Genomic DNA, 20403 nt, shown 5'->3' with positions numbered 1-20403 from the left:
TCTAAGATGCTAAATGACCAAGCTTGCAGCCGTCACATCCTTTCCTTACTCCCCTCCAAACTTGGGTTAAGCACTAAGAGATTTAGAGAATCTATTTGGCTTGCTCTTAAACATCTACAACCTCCTTCAAACAGAAATCTACACAGATGGCAGGGAAAAAAGGTCTTTGGAAACTGGGTGCAGACAAACAAGGTTTTCAACGGGAAGTCTAAAGAAACAATACTATGTCTTATGAATTAGCAAACTAATCTTCCCAACCTGTATGTTCTGCAGTCAAAAAATATGTTTACCCTTGTGCATTCCTTCTGAAAAAAGGGTATGGTCTAAATTGCTTTTCTCTCAGGCCCACAAGACACACTGCATCCCCTCAAAACATGACATGCACATCAGGAACAAGGACCCCTACAGCTGTAACACCCTGTGGAACTCCTGCCTAGCTACAGCCCCCTGAACAGTTGGCTTCCATAGACTGAAGTGTAGAACCTGCAAAGGCAGGCTCAATACCCCCGTTTCTAGGAAAACCCCTTTGCTCAGCACTCTAGAAGCCTGCAGGCTCACCATAAGCCAAACATGCACCAAGAAAAGCATTATCTATGCCTCTTGGTGATACTAGCAATGCGTATTTTGAACTGGCTGGCATGAAATGTTTTGCTGCGGTGACAGCTTTAGCAAGGCCCAGTGCCGCTGCATCCACCAGCGCTCTAAGGCGAGTGGAGGGAGTTGTTTGGCCAAAAAGCAGCAGCTGCGCCCTCCCCTCAGGCCCTGCCCGTTCCACCGCCAGCAGCGGCAGCCCACTGAGGCTCAGGGCAGCTTCATGAGCAGTAACCCCGCTGCCAGGTGACGCTGGCTCCAAGGCTGGCTGGGGAAGGCAGGGCCGGGCCCAGGGCCCCGTGGGGGCACCTCTCCCTCGCCGTTGGGGCCGGGCTGTTTGTGTGGGGCGAGAGGGACTGAGGCGAGGCCCGGGCCCAACAGCCACCAGGCCACACGCACGCCTCCACAACACACCCTACCTACCCACCCGCCCGGGCGCGCGCACACTCTGAAGGCAACGGTTCCCCCACGGCGCACGCGCGCCGCCCAGAACGCGACATCCGGGGCATTGCGCCCCCATGGCGTCACCCCGCCCCTCGATGCTGCGCGAGGGGGGTGTGTGGGGGTGGGAAGGCGGAGCCGGCGCTGTATCGCCGCGCGCGCTCTCAGCGCACCACCTCGCGCGCGCGCTCGCTCGCTCGCCCTAGTGCGCGCGACCGGCCGTCCGCGCGGCCGTTGGGGGCGCGGCCGGCAGCGGTGCCGCGCGGGAGCCCGGCGGGCGGTGAGGCGAGGCCGGGCCGGGAGAAGGCGAAGCGAAGCGAGCGCCGCGGCGGTGAGAGGCCGGCGGGGGAAAGGGCGAGGCGCGACGCAGCCTTGTGCGCCTCTTGCGTGGCCTCCTTCCTGCCGAGCGACGGGGACGGGTGAGCCGCAGCTGTCCGCCGACGGCGGGGTGAGCCGGGGCCTGCGCCCCCGGCGGGGCCGCGTCCCACTCCTAGCTGGCGGCGGCTGCCTGGCAGCCGGGTGGTAAACAAATGGCCGCCCGGCGGGGGCGAGCGCCCGGGGCCGCGGCCGGGCGGGGGCTGCCGGGGCTTGGTGGCGGCTCACCGCCGTCCCTGACAGGTCCCGGCCGGGAGGCGGGGGTGGCGCTGCCTGCAGCCCCTGGCGGAGGCCTCGGGGGGTTCGGTGTGCGTGTTTCGCCGGTGTCCCCTCCTCTCTGCCGGCTCCCCCTGCTACGGCTTCCGCAGGGCCCAAAGTGCTGAGTGTGTGCCGGTGGTAACGTGCCATGTAGGGTGGCCGCCGGCTGCCCCGCCCCCGCGTCTGGCCCCTCTGCGGGCCCGCGGCCTCCGGGAGCGGGCGGCGACGGCGGCGGAGCGAGCCCTGCCGCTGCCGCTTCCTCTTCGCCCCGGGGTGCTGCCAGCGCTGTCCGGGGTGTCGCGATAGTACGTGGGAAAGGGGTAGGGCCGGGGTCTGCCCGGTGCTGTCGAGACTGCAGTCGGAGAGTCTCTGCATGGAAGGAGAGGGGAAGAGAGCAAATAATCCAGAGGTATTGCTGAAATCCTTCTCTAATCCCCCGTGTTCGTGTATTCCGAGTAGCAGTGCTCAGAGCAGGCAAGAGGTGGAGGTTTGTCTTTTCTCTCAGTTCGTTCTTTGGTGGCTATTATTGACATGCTTTGAAACCTTTTTTTCCCTCCTTTATGAAAGCGAAGAAGGATGCGTAGTCGTACTTCTGTAACCCCACAGGTCAGCAATCGGAAGCATATAGGTAGATGACAGCAGCCTGTTGAACGGCGCACGCATCGAAACAGTTGTGTGGCCTCACTTCCAAAAGTTCTAGCGCCACTGTTGTTTGCAGCAGGTCTTCTGAATTCTCCAGGGAGAAAACCCGTGGGCTGGAGAGACGGCTTTCTTTTGTTCTCTAAAGTTCTCCTCGGATTTGGCTGAGGAGCTTTTCATAATCCTTGTTTCCCTTTTGCTGATTATGTTGTTAATGTGCCAGAATAAGTGTGTTTTAGCATACTAATCCAAAACTGGGCATGTGCTGCTGTAGCAACAGCATCGCCTTGCTTGTGCTTGTGCCTAGTGCTTTAGGCAAGAGATCTCCCTCTGCTTTCCCTAGAATTGGTGTGTAGCACTCCATGGCTGAGTCCTTTGCCTGGACAGCTTCTGCCTTCTGCTGCGTGTTAATGTCATACACTTTAACTTGTGCTGTGATCTGGAGGGTTAAGGTTCATGCATCCCTGTTAATACGGGTGTTAGTTATGCTTATTTATGATATTCCCCTCTCCACCCCTTTCCCAAAAAGTACAAAAATATTATTAAAAGAACTTTGGTTAGTAAGCAACTGTAACACTGAAAAATACACCAGCAACTTTAATCCATCTTCCTCTCTATATGCATGAAAATATCTGTGCATAATTTCTCCATAGTGATCCAGTTTAATCCAGTGAAGAAAGAGATTCAAAGGCTGAATTGGGGTTGTATTGCAAGCTTGAGACTTTTGTGGGGTCTCCGTCTCATTCTTTTCCAAAGCTAGAAGGTGTTAGAGAACAGGAGAATACCAGCAGACTAGGCAAGGGCTATGCAAAAGCAGCTTCTTTAATGTTCTTTCTTTTGTACTAAATTCTTCTTTTACTCAATTGACTTCTTAAATTTGGATTATATTTTCCTTGCCTCCAACTTTGATGTTAGAAGTGTAATGGGCAGAATAAATGCTGAGTTTAACTAGCAATACCTGGTTGGAAACTCTCTGGGCAAGACTTCTGCACGTTTTTGGACAAACAGGTTTTTGACCTAAGTCCTGAAGAAGTCTTGTAGTACCTTTGTGAAGAAGAAAGCCTATGGCTATTAGTCTTCAAGTGAGCTCCTGTAGCTGCTGTGGATTTCAGCTTTGTAACAAACTTATGCATTGTATTCAGTCCAATTGAACTAAGAAGAACAAATAAATTTTCCTTCCCATTGATAGACCTATTTATTTGGTGAGCTCTGCCTCAAATGAGGCAAATGCTGTCTGCCTCTGGCAATGAGATCCAATGGTATAGAGATGGGATCAGGAAATCATTTATCTAGTGATCATTATACTCGTGACAGTTCTCTTTCAGTTTCCTTATCTCACGATAAGAATAAAGATAACTAGAGTACTTGTTGGTGAGATGGTTAGATTGTATAAGGAGTAAGTATTCCTGAACAGACCACAAATAAACAAGTAGTTACATTATTAAGTGAGGGTTACAGAGAAATACTATGTAAGCTGTCCTAAGTGTCTGGGCACTACCTAGCCTCAATATTGAATGAGGGGAAAAAGACTGAAAATATCTTGTAATATAAACTGGTCTAAAACAGGCCAAGAGAGTTAAAGTTTCAGTGGAGCTCTAGATTCTGACTTACTTTGCAAGCTACTGTTTTTAATAGTTGTTGAGGTGAGGCTTGGTGTCTTGTTTTAATTTTATTGTAATCTGTTAATGCTACTTGAATCTAAAATACTCTGCAAACCCTTACAGTCTGTAGAACATCTAATTGAGTAGGCTGTGCTGTTCTTTACCAAATGCCAAACATTGATCTAAGCTCTTAATGTGAAATCATGATGAAAACATAAGGCATGAGAGCGAGAGGCTCAGTGAGGTAAAATTCTAATTGGCACAGTTATAGCTCTTCATATAAAACTTAAGGTAGTGGTTCAGGTTGGTGGTTGGATAGTGATGCTTGGTTCAGACTTCATTACATAGGTGCCAGAAGGCGGGTGGTGTTTAGTTTGTTTGTTGAAGTTTAAGCTTTTTATTTATTTGTCTATTTGGAAGCATCTCTAGTAGAAACTGTAGTTTTCCAGAAGTCCTATGGGACAGAGTAACTTGTCGTAGTGACAGATTCATTGCAAACAGGATCTTTTTAGGAGTATGCTTTATTGGCATAGCTGTAATGCTCTTAGAAAACCTAGTTTTAGCTGAGTCACTATTGTCATCAGCTATGGAATGTGTTTGGATGGGAATGTTCAGCTGGAGTCTTTGGGGGAAAAGTAATAGCATCAAGCCTGTTGACATTTGGAAAAGGCAGTCTGACTGGGATTAGAGATCAGAAATTGATGACTCATTGTACATCCTAAAACCCTGCACAAAAGTGTAGTGTAGATCTTTGTGTTTTCCAGTTCTTCATTCAGGTTAAAAAATATTGAAAGAGCTGGTATAACATGCTCATTATGAGATATATTCCCAGCTTCCTGTCATCAACTATTTGAGATAGGTGAGTTTTTGTTTAGAAAATAGTTTTCTTTGAAACTGATATTTTTTACTATTTCCGTTGGTTTTAAAACCAAGCAGCTTGGAAGGGGAAAAAGCCTAACAGGTGCTGCAAAAAATGTCTTTCATTAGGTAAGAAAGTGAAATATCTGAAAAAATAGGTTAAAGTAGTTAATACTGTGTCTGTTCTTGTTCTCCTATTCTTTTTGTTCTACTTTGTAATTTTTCAAAATATTTTAGGGCAAACTTCATCTTTTCTACTTTAGTATTATCTGTTGCAGTGGGGGGTCTGTTAAATGTGGGGTTTTTTTGTACTATATATTTTTGCTGTAAAGTGGTCAGGCCATCTTCTACTAACAAGGGTGTATTTTTAATAGAAAAAATCACCTTATATGCACAGACTACATAACATCTGCATTTCAGTCTGGGATCTTGGAGAGCAATTGTGTTCACATTCAATTTACTTTAAAGTTGTTTTCTTATTTTGCTATGGGAACTGGTTAAACTTGTGTAGTAAGACCTGAAACGGTATATTAACAAGATTTTTGGCCTGATCTCTGTAAATATACAAAGGTCAGGAATTCTGCAACAATGTTTATGAATTAAAATATTATGTAAGAAGAAGGATTTATTTTTGGCTTCTTTTGGGTGGGTAAAACTACCTACTGTAATAGACAATGCATTATTTTTTCCAGTGGTTCTGTTTCTAATTTCTAATAAATGGCTTATTTTCTTTTCTGTTTTCCTGAAGGATTTGTGAGATGGTATCTGGGGATGAGGATATCATTGTTCACCGCGGTTCCACCTCTGTTAAGTTTTAGGGATAATCTGTGGGTGTGAGCATATGGAAGCAGCAGTTTGTTATAGTAAAGAGCTTTTTAACATGAAGAAACTGCTTAATAAGTTCTTATGTCTGAAGACTGAAGCTGGACAAATTTTAACTAGACGGAAATGCAGTTTGTAAAAGAATCACACTTTCATTTTTATTTTTTTTTTGTTCTCCAGCTGTTGTAATATTTAATTCGTTTTGTTTTGTTTTAACTGGCTCCTGGTGTGGGCCAAACGAAAGAATTAAGTGAAGTAAGTCAGAATATAACTTTTAATATAAATCTCTTCTAGCCTAAAATCTCAATAGGTGACCATCTAGTGTGACTAACAGCTAGCAATAAGATAAAATGATAGAACTTAGGTTGTACTTGAAAAGTCAGTTAAAAACTTGTTTATTTTTTCATAAAACCTGCAAAATATTTCAACGTTTGGAGCTCCAGATAGTGTAAGCACGTGACCTTTACAGAGGATTGTGCATATGGAAAGCAATCTGTACACCTGAAATGAAACCTTACTTCTGATCTCATTTCTTGCAGAGCCTGCAGCAATCAAGGAGTCGCACTGCGTTCAAGTTCAGAAGTTCTTTACACATGAAATCTACTGGCTCTCTAGCTCATTCTGCCCTGTCACCATCTGAACAGGTAGAGTGCTTTTGTGCCTGAGCCATGCAGCAAGTGTAGCTGTTCCTGGTGTGGTTGTCCTGTGTCAGCGTGTGGCCAAATGCACATTGAGGCCTTAGGGTTTCTTCTTTGGGGAATGTGTCAAGGGGACAAGAATGCATGGCACATCTGTCACAAAAGTACTCTAAGGAAAAGCCTAGTAGTTTCGGTTTCGATTTTTAACACTCATAGAGTTTAATAGTGATAGAAGAAAGTGTTCTATCATTCCATCAGAGCTTGTATTCTAAAATGGGACAAAGCTAGACACGTAGGGCATCAGTGTTAAGGGTCCACTTCAGTCAAAGCAGTGTTTTGCTTTGGGTCATTTTCCCCTTGAATTGTATTTTTTTTTGGCTGCAATGATTTGGGAGGAAATACCTCACTGAATTCTCTGAATGGGAGGACGATGGTTTGGCATTGGGGAGAAAGGAACTCCAAAAGTGTTACTCAAAAGAATGCAAAATACAGGTCAGCTCCTGTAATAGGATGTTTAGGGCAGAGCAGACATGGAAGAGCTTTTCTTTATAAGTTTGACATAGAAAAGTTGCACTTCATTATAATTCTAATGCTCGCTATTTTTGTTGTAGTTAGAAGTTTCTTTTTGTTTTGATCTGGTTTCTTTTTGAGGTGGATGGATAACTTCAACTTATGCTTCAAAAAGTAATTGGTACATAATCCTTTGATGCTAGTCACTGGTAAAACTAAATCTTTCCAGAAGTTTGTATCCCCCTGAGGTTTTTTCCTTGCAATAAGAAACTGTGTTTTGAGTATGACCTTTTTCTGTTTCTTTCGTGTAATACATATAAATTGCTCTAGACTGTGATGATAATGGTAGAAGTAGCATACTACTTGTATAGTAGCTTGGGATTTAGTAATTGAAGTTCCTTCTCATGTGTTCAGTGATTCACAAAAAAATAATGTAGACTCATTCTAGTATGTCCAATATGTGCAGTCACTACCAGGCAGGGAAGATGCTCTCTTCTTTGTTGTGGATGAATTTATGTTTAAGAATGCAGTGAAAATGTGTCTGTCCAAATGTTTTGAATATATTTTTAACTTCTCTGATCTGCCTAGTTGTAACAGAATCCAGGGTTGTCCTTATGAACTTGGGTGTGGGAGGTGGGGTAATTTGTATCCCGTAAGGCTGAGACTTTAAGTGTGGCATCTGAAAGGGTTCTACTTCCTAAAAGTAGGTCTGATGTAAACTAGTTTAAAGAAATACAAGGCTTCACAAAGTTACTGTCAGGAACTTCTCTTTCAAATCAGAGAAATTGTGTAAAAAAGAACGATTGCCTAGTATATAGGATATTAAAATAGGGCCACATGTACTACTCTATTACCTGCACAACTGAAGCACATACCTTTAAATTTATCACCTTTTAGCCATGTTATTTCACATTAATAACTCACAGTTTGTAATATTGTTTGTTGTTGTTATTTTGAATTTACCATTTTAAAGAGTAGTTGGAAATTAGTGTAGCATTAGATTAATTTTGCTGTATGTCCCTGTTCCCTGCCTTCCCAGTCCTATGGAGAGACATTTAAGAAGGATTTGAGGTATCCAGCTGCCTAATATAAGGACAATGGCTGCACTGGCTTTGGAGAACTGTCAGGATGGGACTGTTTAACCTTAGACTTCGTGGAGTCTTGAGGAGCAGAATTGGAGCATCCTCAAAGCAGGGATGGCAGCTAGTGGTGGCATTTGCCATTCTTCAGTTGAAATGATGTCGAAGACATCTTGCTGAACCTCTGGTTCATGTTTTTAATCAGTTAGTTGAAAACTAATAAATCAAAAAAGACCTCAAACCAACCAACCCAAACAGCACCCCCAAACCCAAAAGGGGAGCATAACATGCATAACATAGAAAGTTAGTGCAGCCATGCCATTGTAGTAATAGACTGAGGTGCTGGCCTTTAGATAGGAAAACAGTTATACTTTTTGTGCAGGATAGGGATGGCAAGACAAGGAAAACATACCTTCTAGAAGACTGCAAGTTTGTTCAAGGCATTTGATAGTTAGACCTGTTAGTAAAGATGAATGATAGTTATTCTCCCATGCATGGTAGGATATAGAAAAATAAAACAGCTTGTTCAGTAATTATCTGTCGTACTGCCAATTCTATTTTGGCAGAATATTCTAAAGCTCTTTTTTTTTAATTTTATTTTTTTTTATACTGCACTCTACTTCTTGCCCTATTTTTCCTTACCCTTCCTTTTTTAACCACCTATCAGTTAAATCTCTCTCACTCGGCCATTTCCTCTCTGAAAGTTTCTGCATCTTACCAGACTTGTTAGCCACTCTTTTAGCCCGATACATGGGTAAAAGATGGAAGATTCAGAATTATGGCAATCTTGAAACAAAAGGGAATTTTTTAGAATGGTTTGCATATGTTTGACTACTTGTGGGTGGGTTTGGATGCTCCTGGGAGTTTAAACCTGAAGTACTGCTTGTGTCTCTCTATTCTTGGACTTCTTTGAACCAGTAATTTAAGAACCTGTTGGCCTATTTAGTCGCATTTGATAGAGGGAAGAGTCTCGAAGATAGATGAGCTTTATAGGTTTGGTGAATAAAAGGTGGCTGAGTAGTGGAGGGTTCTAATAGCAGTAAGAGTTGCTGTGATTTCCTGCCTTATTGGCACCAAAGAATTCACGTAGGGGAAAGTAAGTAAGTAGACTTTGGGTTTGACAGTGCTAAGTACATACAGCTCCTTATACCTTGTGGTGTAGAAGAAAGTGAGAGCTCGCACTTGCAGCTGAAGTATTGTGTGGTGACTGAAACCTTTATTATGCTATTTTAATGTTTGTGTTACAACAGCAACTGAAAATCATGTGGCTGTAGCAGCTGGAATTTTAATCCTTTTAATTATGACAGATTTTCAAAGCATGTTCTGGCTGATTTGGTCAGCTGACTGTATAGTATGTACAATAACATCAAGTGATTGCACAAACTGTGAGAGCAGTGGTCACCTCACTGGAACGGGATGTATTTTTAGGTTTCTCTGCTAGTAACAGTCAAGTGTGTGTACTTAAGCATCTCATATGAACTGAAGCTAGTTGCTGACATTGCGCTATCAGAAAAGGACAGCTGTTTGTTCTTGCTATAGTCATTGATCTGACACTCCATCTTCTCACCAAACTGTTGCAAGGAACACAATGGGGTATAAACACTGTAAATATTATTAGTACATGTTTTAATGACAGGTATTTTTCTTCAGGTCAGCAATGACACTCTTTGCTAGCCCTTTCAATTTTCTGTATCAGAGTAAATGAAAACACTCCATCAAGAGTTTTCCTTATCTCCCCTTTACTCAACAGTTTTTTCATTTACAAGGAAGTTTTTGGGAAGAGGGTGGTTCTTGTTCTCCGTGTAGGACTAGTGATATATCAGTTATTGTTCCTGAAAGGAAAATGATTCACATGTGGATGCTCTTAATCAATGAATCAAAGAGGTGCTAAGTTCTGTGGTTCACCAAGGTTAGCTTATGATGTGGAGTGAGTCCTGACCATTTGTTGACTAATGAATGTGCTAATTCTTAAGGTCTTAATCCATTTATTTCACCAGTTTGATAGAGTCATTTGGCTTTGGACTTGATTTGCAATTTAATAATTGAATTCTATCAAAAGCCTTAACTAATTTAGGCAATCCAGGAACTCATCACATCCAAAACAATTGTTGAGTTTGAAGCCCAAGTTTATTAAATTTATTTAAATTTATTCTATTATATTAATTATATTAATTTATTTAAAATTAAAAATGCAGAAAAGAACATTTAATGTATATGAAAGGACTTTGTAGTAAGCTATAAATAAAACGTGACATTCTGACTAAATTGAAGTCCTGCAGCAGGTGCTGTGAAGTTAAGGCTTGTGAGCAGGACACAGAATTTTACTGAATGTCCTGCTGATGGTCTACTGATGTCCAAAGAGATTTTAAATTCTATATTTAGTTACGGAGCAAAAGGATTTGAATTTTAAGAGAAATGGCAGCTAATATCAAACTTAGTGACCAATGCAAGAGGCAGTATCATCATTCAACTTGGGTTTCACAATCTTTTAAAGACCAAGATAGTGTGCTAGGGAGGAGGATGTTTTACTGTCTTAATAGAATGTTCTTCTGTGTAAGCTCATGTAGGCTATTTAAAGATAGTATTTAGCGATGGTTGACTAATTTAGGGTATGTCTATACAAATGGTGCAGGCAAACTCAACTCAGTTTGACTGCGTTCTGAGCTGTCTGCATGTGGGTCAGCTTTGGCCTACAAGCAATACAACAGGGCTACCATAGCAGTGTGAGCTAACTAAGACACCTGGCCTCTGCTTGAGAAGTGGCTCACTTCTGACCATCTTAAAATGAGCAGGGTGCATAGCTTTTTGCAATAAACAATATCTATATATATATTTAATTTTTTTATTTAAAAACATAATTGAGGGTAACTGATTACATTAAGCCTTACTGCTACCAGATTACTTGTTTTATGGGAGTGGGACTGTCTTTAGATACGTGAAGCAAGGGCTGGGCTCTGTGAGGGCTCTTGCATTATGAACTAGCAATTGGCTTTTTTTGGGCTGTTTCTATTTTGTGTTAAGCGCTTTAAAATACATACATAACCTAAGAGCTTCCTTTTGATCTCTGCTTACCTGTTGCCTTGAGGAAAACTGGAGTCTGTTTTCAGTATTGATGCAATACTAAAATTTTCTTTGGTCTAGCAACAGGTATGCTGCTGTATTTGGCAGGAATTTCTTAGAGAGGGCTTTGCTGGAAGAACTAAAAATATCTCAGAGAAGTCAAATAATTTTTTCATTCTTTACTGAACATGTTTCAGCTCTTTGCAGTAGATGCTATCTGACTTACTATGCAAGTTGAAAGCAGGTTGTGTGCCAGAAGGGTTTGCTAAAATGTTTAGCAAGTCAGTCAGTCACTGAGTTCAGTGACTGATGCACTTGACAATTTCTTCGAAACTTACTTGTTACTCAGTATATAAATGCTAAAGTATGGTGGGGAAAATTCAGCTGTGTTTTGCCTGCTAAGTGTAGCACATATGCTTCTTTGTTAGAAGTGTTCAGGAGAGTGGGTGGCTAAAATATTTGAGTTATCCAGATTACGACAGATGGGGAGATGAGACTGATTGCTACTTAAAGTTGGCATTAATTTCGAAGTATTAAAAGAATACGAGTGAAGTGTCACATAGACTTTAAATGCTTTAAATTATTTAAAGTGGAGTGTCTAAAAGGCAGTTTTGTTTCCTCTTACCTTCAATTTGAACAAAAGGAATAATACTAATCAGTTTTATTTTTACAGTTTAGAGTATTTTTAATTTAAGAAGTTTTAATGCATTAAAACTGAAGTGTTTAGTCTGAAGGCAATGCATGAGAGCACTTGTTGGGTAGTAGAATAAGATAAGGAACCATTTCTATTAATCTTAAATTCTGTAAGCATTTTATTTTTCCAGAAAATTGCTGGAGGGTGGGGAGTGAGGAAAAGGTGGAACTGACCAATGTATTTTTGACACGGTATTTTGAGATTTGGCTCTGTGCAAGTCATTCTCTGATATCTGTGAATTGTAATCCCTTGTGGTATCACTTCTGAGAGGGAGTTTGTTAGATCATAGGGGAGAGCTTGGTCATTTGCGTGGGTCTGCACTCCAGCTAGTGAGCAGTTCCAGAGCTTCTCAAAGTGTGGTACAAAGACGCAAAGTGTACTCTCTTCTTTATTTTTTTTCTTCATTTTTTTCTTCTCCGTGCCACAACAAAGAACTGATTTTTTTTCTTTATGTCAACATCTTACAATAGATTTTGCAATTAATTTTATTTGGATTTTTATTGCTACTTGGCTGTGTTATGTAAAGTTGTTGTGTTACTCTTACACTTTGAACTGCTGGTATTGTAATCAGGATGGTCATAGGATGCATTAAAAAAAAAAAAAAAACAAAACTTTTGTGGGTTGAACTGGAGGTAAACATAGGACCATGTTGGGTAGTAAAGTTTTATGTGAAAGTTTTCAGTGAAATAAAAGGACTTATTTAATGTGTAGTGTAATTGCTACCCTTACGCAACAGCTACTGTAGAAATAAGGGAGGAGCTATAGGCTATAGATGAAGAAAAACAGAGGAGTGAAGAGCTATTGTAAAGGACTGCTGTCTGTCAGAAACATGGAGGGGGGAGAATGGGACACGGCAGGGGACTGAGATACGCGCTGAGAGCTGCAGATTGCCTTAAACAGAATGCATGAAGAAGGTGTCAGAAGTTTAGGTGGTAGCAAGCAGTCCAGGAAATAGGTTGCCTCCATCTAATTTAGAGAACTGGAGATGAGAATGAATCTGGCTTCCTTTATTTCATCTCCCTACTCTGTAGAGTTGTATGGGTTATGATTTTGGGTAGTAGGGCACAGTCAAGGATCATGTTTGGTTTTTAATTGAATCATCTATTTACAATGGGCAGGGGAGGAGCTATTGCAGAGGGAAGGATTGTACAACATTTTTACCAAAGTTGCATATGTTATACCTGGTGAATAAATGCATAAACTAGGTCTTGAACTCTGATACAAATGTGTATCTTTAATTTTCAGGTGAACTTTTAAACACCATTTGTTTGAGATAAAATGTCACATACTTGTTCTCTTAAAATGGCTACTGATAAGTTCACATTCTGTTAATATATATCTTCCTGTGCACATAGAGGATGCAAAGCTGCAAATAATAGTAAATATTCTATGCTTTTGTTTCCTTTCTTTTCACTCAGAATTGGATTTACAGTCATGGAGGAACATCAACAGCACTTGCACTGTGTGAACTGTGTCAGCCGTCGTTGTATGACCAGACCAGAGCCTGGCGTTTCCTGTGATTTGATTGGCTGCCCGTTAGTTTGTGGAGCGGTTTTTCACTCATGTAAAGCTGAGGAACATCGCATGTTATGTCCACTTGAAAGAGTGCCTTGTTTGAATAGTGGCTTTGGATGTCCCTTCATAGTAGCCCGAAATAAAATTGCTGATCATCTAGAAGTTTGTCCTGCAAGCGTGGTATGTTGTACCATGGAGTGGAATAGATGGCCAGTCAGTTACGCAGACCGAAAATCTTATGAAAATCTGAGCAAAGATGTTGATGAAGTGGAGCAGCTAGATATGGCTTTAGCCCTTCAAGATCAGCGCATGTTGTTAGAATCACTTAAAGTAGCGACTATGATGTCAAAAGCAGGTGATCAAATACCAGAACCCAGAGAGCAAACCTCTGTCAAATCAAGTGCCCCAGATACAGTTCATTCAAATGGTTTGATGCCTGTAGATGAAGAGTCCTATGGCGCACTTTATCAAGCTACTGTAGAAACAACGAGGAGTTTAGCTGCTGCTCTGGATATCCTGAACACTGCTACAAGGGACATTAATATGTTAAGTTCAAGACTCTGCATTTCACCACGTGAAATGAAAGAAGATACTGAGATTAAAGAACAAGCTTCTAATGGCATTATTCAGGATAAAAACTCTGACCATGAATATCCAGATGAAGATAACATAGGAGCAGTTGGGGGAATTAACTTCGATAGCCTGAGTCAAAATTCGCAAATGGAGCAAAATGGTTCTAGTGATATTTGTTATGATGTAGTGCAAAAACATGACTTAAATCTAAACCTCAGTAACTCCTCACTTCTGTGTAATGGCTTTCATGTAGAAAATGAGTGTTCAAAGGTGTTGGACCAGAATGAAGATCTTGGTGTATCCAATTCAAAACCATCCAGTGTAGCAAATGGTGAATGTACTGAATCTCATGATGATGAAGCGTTACAGTCTTGCAGCTCCTTCCCTGTAACAGCACAACTTAAAGAAGTAATATCAGCTGATCACTTAGTTAATGGCAATGTTAATCATGTACTACTTCCCCGTAATGCTAATGAAGAAGAAATGTTAGAAAGGCAAGTGGAGCAAGAAAAATTGAGAAACATAGATGCGTTTTCACTTTTACGGCATCGATCATACAAATTCCTTGTTAACCACTATTGGTCTACACCAAAAGAAGACAAGGCTGTTGATACGTCAGATTTGGAGATAACAGAAGATCCTATGGGTCTTCAGGGGATTGATTTAATCACTGCAGCTCTGTTGTTTTGCCTAGGAGACTCTCCCGGAGGTAGGGGGATATCAGAAAGTCGCACTGTCGATGTATATCACGTTGACTTTGGGACCCAGACATTCTCTCTCCCATCTGCTATATTGGCCACAAATACAATGGTGGGGGAAATAGCTTCAGCTTCTGCATGTGATCATGCCAACCCACAGCTCTCAAATCCAAGTCCATTCCAGACCCTTGGACTGGATTTGGTATTGGAATATGTGGCTAGATACCAAACAAAACAGCGTTCAATGTTTACATTTGTTTGTGGACAGTTGTTTAGGAGGAATGAATTTTCATCACATTTTAAGAATGTGCATGGTGACATTCATGCTGGCCTCAATGGCTGGATGGAGCAGAGATGTCCTTTGGCATATTATGGGTGTACATATTCTCAACGAAGGTTTTGCCCTTCAACACAAGGGGCAAAAATTATTCATGACCGCCACTTACGGTCATTTGGAGTTCAGCCTTGTATATCCACAGTATTGGTAGAACCAGCAAAAAGCTGCTTAATTGGACTACACAATGACCATCTGAGTAGTCTGCCTTTTGAGGTTCTGCAGCACATTGCTAGTTTTCTAGATGGCTTTAGTTTATGTCAGCTTTCAAGAGTGTCACGTTTAATGAGAGATGTATGCGGAAGCTTGCTTCAAGCACGTGGAATGGTGATACTGCTTTGGGAGAAGAGAAGGTACCCTGATGGGGGTTCTTCTTGGCAGATAAAAGAAAAGGTAAGTTAATTTTTATTTTGAAGGTGAAAGGGAAGGTATTAAATTGGTCATGTCTCTGACTTTTTTTTCTCTTAGTTTTTTCCTTGATCACTATTGTTATTATTGGGTTTTGATATAATATCCCTTCAAGAAAGAGACTGTCATATAGAACAACGTTTAATCAAAATTGCTAGCAGGTTGGTTGAGTCTTCTCCACACTTGAAGCAGCAGAAGTTAAAATAGCATCTGTCTAGTTTTTACTTGATGTAAATAGATTAACCTCTGATTTTACCAAGATTTTAAAACACTAAAAGATTACTTCATGATTTTCTTTAATATCAGTACTCTGCGAAAGGGAGAAAGTTGCCTACGAAGTTTTCTTTTCTTGACTTTATACTGTTTATAGCAGTTTTAATTTTTGGTCATCTGTTGAGATCCTGTCCATTTGCCATGATACTGAGTGCCTTAAGTAGGTAAACAATCCTTACAGCCTTTGGGTGATACAGTTTTCACCATTCCCCATCCCCAGAACTGCAGGGTATCTGCACCAATCATTTGGAATTGCAGAACTTGATCATTTCAGAAATTGATCATTGTGACTGGTCGTGCAATATTTTGTCACTTAACTTCTGATTGCATGTACTTTGTAGACGTTAAAAGTATTGCCTGCCATTCTCCCAGTATTCAGAGCTGACTTTGGAATCTGCATCAGCCTGGGACTGGCCATATAAAATTTATCATTGTATGTTTTTGTCATGTTGATTTTTAGTATGATTTATAGTAGCCGCAAAACATTGCTTGAAAGTATTATAGCACAAACATGTAATTTCCTGCTCTGAGTTCAGGTATCTTAAAACATTTTGAGCCTAAGTGCAACTTATTTTCTAGGTTTGGCGCTTCAGTACAGCCTTCTGTACTGTGAATGAGTGGAAGTTTGCTGACATCGTAAGCATGGCTGACCACTTGAAGAAATGTAGCTATAATGCAGTAGAGAGAAGAGAGGAGGCTGTTCCGCTGCCATGTATGTGTGTAACACGAGAACTCACTAAAGAAGGACGTTCACTGCGCTCGGTTTTGAAACCAGTACTTTAAATATTGCAACCACTCCAATTGCACCTACACTCAAGCACCTGATATAACCTCGGTAATATTACGTGACACTTTATTAATGTACTAAAGATACTTTCTGGCTAAATCTACTCTGTCACTGTGTATATAAGGTTTGAAGTGACATTTATTTTTTATAATACTGTTTAGCTGGAAAGTAATGAAAGTTGCCTTAACATTTGAAAAATTCGGAACTTGCTGGACAGGGTAGTTTTATCTAACTTATATAATTTAAGAACAAAATCCTAAGGTGTGTTTTCTGATTCACTGGTGCCCATGTTGCTGTTGACTGATAACATTTCAAAAATGGCCTCTAAATGGTATGCACATTTAGATAGGAAACACTGAATTGTAGTGAGACAAAATCCTGACCAAATGTACTTTCTGTATTTGGTCTATTTTTTTTAACAAATTATAATCCAAATACTTGAAAGATAAGGAAGAATCCAAAACTTTATAGTAGATGTCTCAAACACAGCTTTTAAGTGCATCTTTTCTCATGAAATTGGTATTCTAGTGCTCTTCCTAGTTAACAGGTGATCTAGGATCAGATTTTTTAAAAAAAATTTTTTTTAGGAATGATCTAAGTGAACTCAGATTTACAGCAGCTTAACTTTTAGTACAACTTTCTTTTGACATGTCAACAATGATTATTTTTCTTCTAAACTATTAACAGTTATTTCACTTTTGGGAGCAAAACTTTTAGAGCTAAAAACATGGAATACTGGTTTTTACTTTCACACCTACAATGACATCGATATAAAATGTTTAAAACGTTTTTCCTTGTCCTGCAGTTGGCTGAGGATTAAATTGCTTGAACAGTCAGAAATTCAACGTATGTGATGAACAGTTATGAATTTATAATGCGGCTAATGAAAGGGCTTTACTTGTTTTATGGTATTGTGAGATGTATTGTCTCCTTTTCTGTTAATTTGTCTATAAAATTGCTGCTTTTTTGAGGAGCATTTTAAATTACTGGTATGTATAGCAAATGTATCATCTTCATAAGATGAGACATGATTTGTTAATTGCATAAGGCATATCAGAAATGTATGTTCAACCACATCTGTTAAATTAACAACTCCAGTTTGCTTCCAGTCTTCCATAATAAAAGACCTTACAAAGCATTTGTGAACAGAGAATACATGCTATGAAAAATGGCCTGGTATAGCAAAACTGTAATAACTTGAACTGACTTTCCAACTTGTTTGTATTAGTGTTGGTGTCTCTAGCCTGTTGCACTTAGCAACTGTGCCACAAAGCTAAAACAGAAACAAACCAGAGCTTGGAACAAAGAAATACAGTACATGTTTCCATTATAGGAAAAAATAAGAGATTAGTAAGAAGGAGATGTTTACAAAAATTACTAAATTTATTACTCGTAATTTCTGTACTGGACACTTGTTTATGGCTAGTCTGGCTGCAGTTCACAACTTTGGTATCTGTACATTTCCCATTCTGGGTCCAGTCCAGCTAAACATTCACTGCCTTTTTCTATCCAGAGTGCTACAGGTGCCCAGAAAAAAATTAAATCTAGTTCTTCAGTGCCATGAGTTGAAATTACAAGAGCTCAAACAGAAGTTCTGCCTGGATCTTTAACTACATGTTCTCTTTCCACACTTTCTCTTTTTTTTTTTTTTTGTTTGTAGAGAGGAAAGGAGTAAACTCTCTACAGAAGTTTTATTTGCAGTAATTCTTAGCTGTTACCACAGTTATGTGGCAAGGAGAATCCAGATTCATGTACAAATCTGACTATACCCAACTGGGTTTTAGGTCGGGATTTTAACACACACGCACACACCTCGCCCACCATTCTCTGAGTGCATTGAAATGCTGATTACCCACAAATTCTTCAGTACAAGGCAGGAGACAGACTCTCATCGGTTCTTGTCTTTTAGCTCTAATGGCTGCTTGCTGCTGCTCTTCAGTGTTTAAAACAGAAAAGGATCCTGAATGTTGAGGAGTTTATGCTTGCGTTTATGGCTAAATCTACTTTAAAACATCTGTCATGGGTTACTGGTATTTTTTAGTCAGCAATGTGGTGCTTTTGGTACTTGGCATTCTTTGTAACTACCCAGAACCCTGGTAAGTGTGGTAGACAGGTATGTGTCTCAGTTGCTTAGGAAAAGAGGGTGTTCAGTTAGAGGAGCTGGTGTTGGTAGAATCTTGCTTGTAGCACAGTGCAGATCTCCATCTAAAGTATCATCAGTTGTTGATCTATTAAAATTAACTTTTTAAGTACTCGGTGGTGTTCTTAAGAAATAACACTATTTCTCAATACATGCACTTTTGTTTTCAAATGTAGATACAGGCTTTTTGTTAAATTAGTTTATTTTTTATGAGAATCCAGAGCTATTAAAAAATCAATGTGTAAACAAAATCTCTGCCTTGTAAACTGCTCCAAATGCAAGAATACAATATAGTTAAGATAAAAACTTTTTTTTACACTGCTATGCAGTTTGTAAAACATCTAAGGTGTACAGTCAGTCTATCAAAATGTGGCTTGTTCACATTTGCCCTTGAATTTTAAAAATGTCGTATCTTTTCCTGGTACATCTTCCTTACAGCATATATAGACAGCTGTTCCAGTCTTTCTTTTACTTGATACCACATTGCTACTTTGTTTAAAATATTATGTTTTCAATCATTATGCAATATTTTTTTGCAATGTCTGTTGAAATCCTAATAAAACTTTTGGAGTTTCTCTTTTAGTATGATTGTACTTTTATTAAAGCTTATCACCAGCCTTCCAGTGTTCAAACATGGTGCTCAATGTCTGCCAATAGGATTGCAGTAAGTACGCAACAAATCATAAAGGAATCTATTTATAAACATTTAAACATTGCAGAATTTGGAAGTGATTAATATGTATTTACATTCACTTAGGTATGAAGATCAGTCATTCCTTTTTAGACTATACACCCATTTCTATTGCTTTGGTCTATTATGCAGCATAGATTTCCTTCCACAATTAAAGATTTTGCTACATAACATTCATAACATTGCAGACTCATATGGTACCTCATAAGTTTGTTTTAATTGTTTTTTTCTGAATAATAAGTTGGAAAGATTACCTGATCAATATGATATGCACTTAGGCTACCGGTTTGTGAAGAACACTTCCAGTGTATTGTCTCATGAGTAAAGTTTTCTGTAGAAAGTTGTTGCTTAAAATGGTACATAAGCAAAAATTTAGGGTGTTTTTTAGCTAACAGTTGTAGTTCAGACTGTTTGTGGAATGACAAAACATAAACCAAAACCTCATTAAACTAGAAGACTGTCCAGAAATTGACCTTTTGCCCTGTTATTTGCTAATATGGGTATACCAGTAGTCTTTACAAATAAAAATGTACCTATACTACATAGATCTGATAATAAATTAACCTAAACTGTGTCAAGTAACTTGGTGTGACTCATGGTTTAATTTCAGCCATTACAAACTTGTGTCTATTTCACTTTTTAGACAGGCCACATTAGCATTTTGTTTTTCTCTCTCCATAACTGGATTAGATACTCTGCTGTGTAAGGAAATATTTTGTGTTGCACTTTAACTTCTTGATGATTAAAGTATTCTAGAGGATTTTCCTGTACGTTTTAGCTTGTTTTCCTGAGAATACTACTGCTAAAACTATCTTCATAGGCTCTTATCTGCTGAATGTACTTTCCTAAAATGAAGTTTAAGGTCAGTGGAGAATTTGATGCTTGCTGTAATACCAGAAAGCTGATTTAAATTCCTTCAGTCGGAATGTCTGTTCAGGCATCTTTGATCATCTTCAGATGAGCAAAATCTAGTGGGTGCTTACAGCACTGAGGAAAAAATAGGATTCAGATAGTATATATAAAAAGTTATGGCATGTAAAGCAGAGACTGTTTGAAGAATGGGATTCTCATAGTGTGACTGTTCGGCACATGGTGAATATTGCAGCAGTAATCCAGACTGGAGAGGAAAACTGAATGGAGAAGTAGGCTTAAAATAACGAAGGCATCCAGTCCCAGCATAGATACCCCTGTGAGGGACTGTGAGAGTGCTGGGAGTTTCTGACTTGTGCATGCTGCAACTGTGTTTTACTGATGATTTATCAATCTTTCCATGATAGCAGGAATTACCCTGCTGCTATTTGAGCTCTAACGTGCTTTAGTTGTAAACTGTCTCCAAGTGCTACCTGTATTTCTGTATTAACTAAGTTGAATGCAGTCCTCCCTACTGAATGTAAGGTATGTATTTGGTGTAGATTCTA

General features: G+C 40.0%; 1 protein-coding gene across 4 annotated transcripts; it reads left to right on the top strand.

Annotated features, from left to right (window-relative positions):
- The first annotated feature begins 1175 nt into the window (after window positions 1-1175).
- On the top strand, window positions 1176-18876 carry FBXO30 (F-box protein 30). Of its 4 annotated transcripts, none has more exons than XM_063329239.1 (4): window positions 1176-1451; window positions 6125-6229; window positions 12985-15079; window positions 15947-18876. In XM_063329239.1, exons 3-4 carry the CDS (start codon window positions 13001-13003, stop codon window positions 16148-16150), a joined length of 2283 nt encoding a protein of 760 aa, XP_063185309.1. In that variant the 5' UTR covers window positions 1176-1451; window positions 6125-6229; window positions 12985-13000; the 3' UTR covers window positions 16151-18876. The 4 variants fall into 4 exon arrangements, with proteins under 4 accessions (XP_063185309.1, XP_063185312.1, XP_063185313.1 ...); XM_063329242.1 differs by having other exon boundaries at window positions 1176-1480; XM_063329241.1 differs by lacking the exon at window positions 1176-1451 and adding an exon at window positions 1942-2074.
- Window positions 18877-20403: the final 1527 nt, after the last annotated feature.

The sequence above is a fragment of the Chroicocephalus ridibundus genome, chromosome 3, assembly GCF_963924245.1.
Source record: "Chroicocephalus ridibundus chromosome 3, bChrRid1.1, whole genome shotgun sequence".
NCBI lineage: Eukaryota > Metazoa > Chordata > Aves > Charadriiformes > Laridae > Chroicocephalus > Chroicocephalus ridibundus.
Note: the sequence above shows the minus strand (reverse complement) of the source record. Positions and strands in the feature narration are given on the sequence as shown.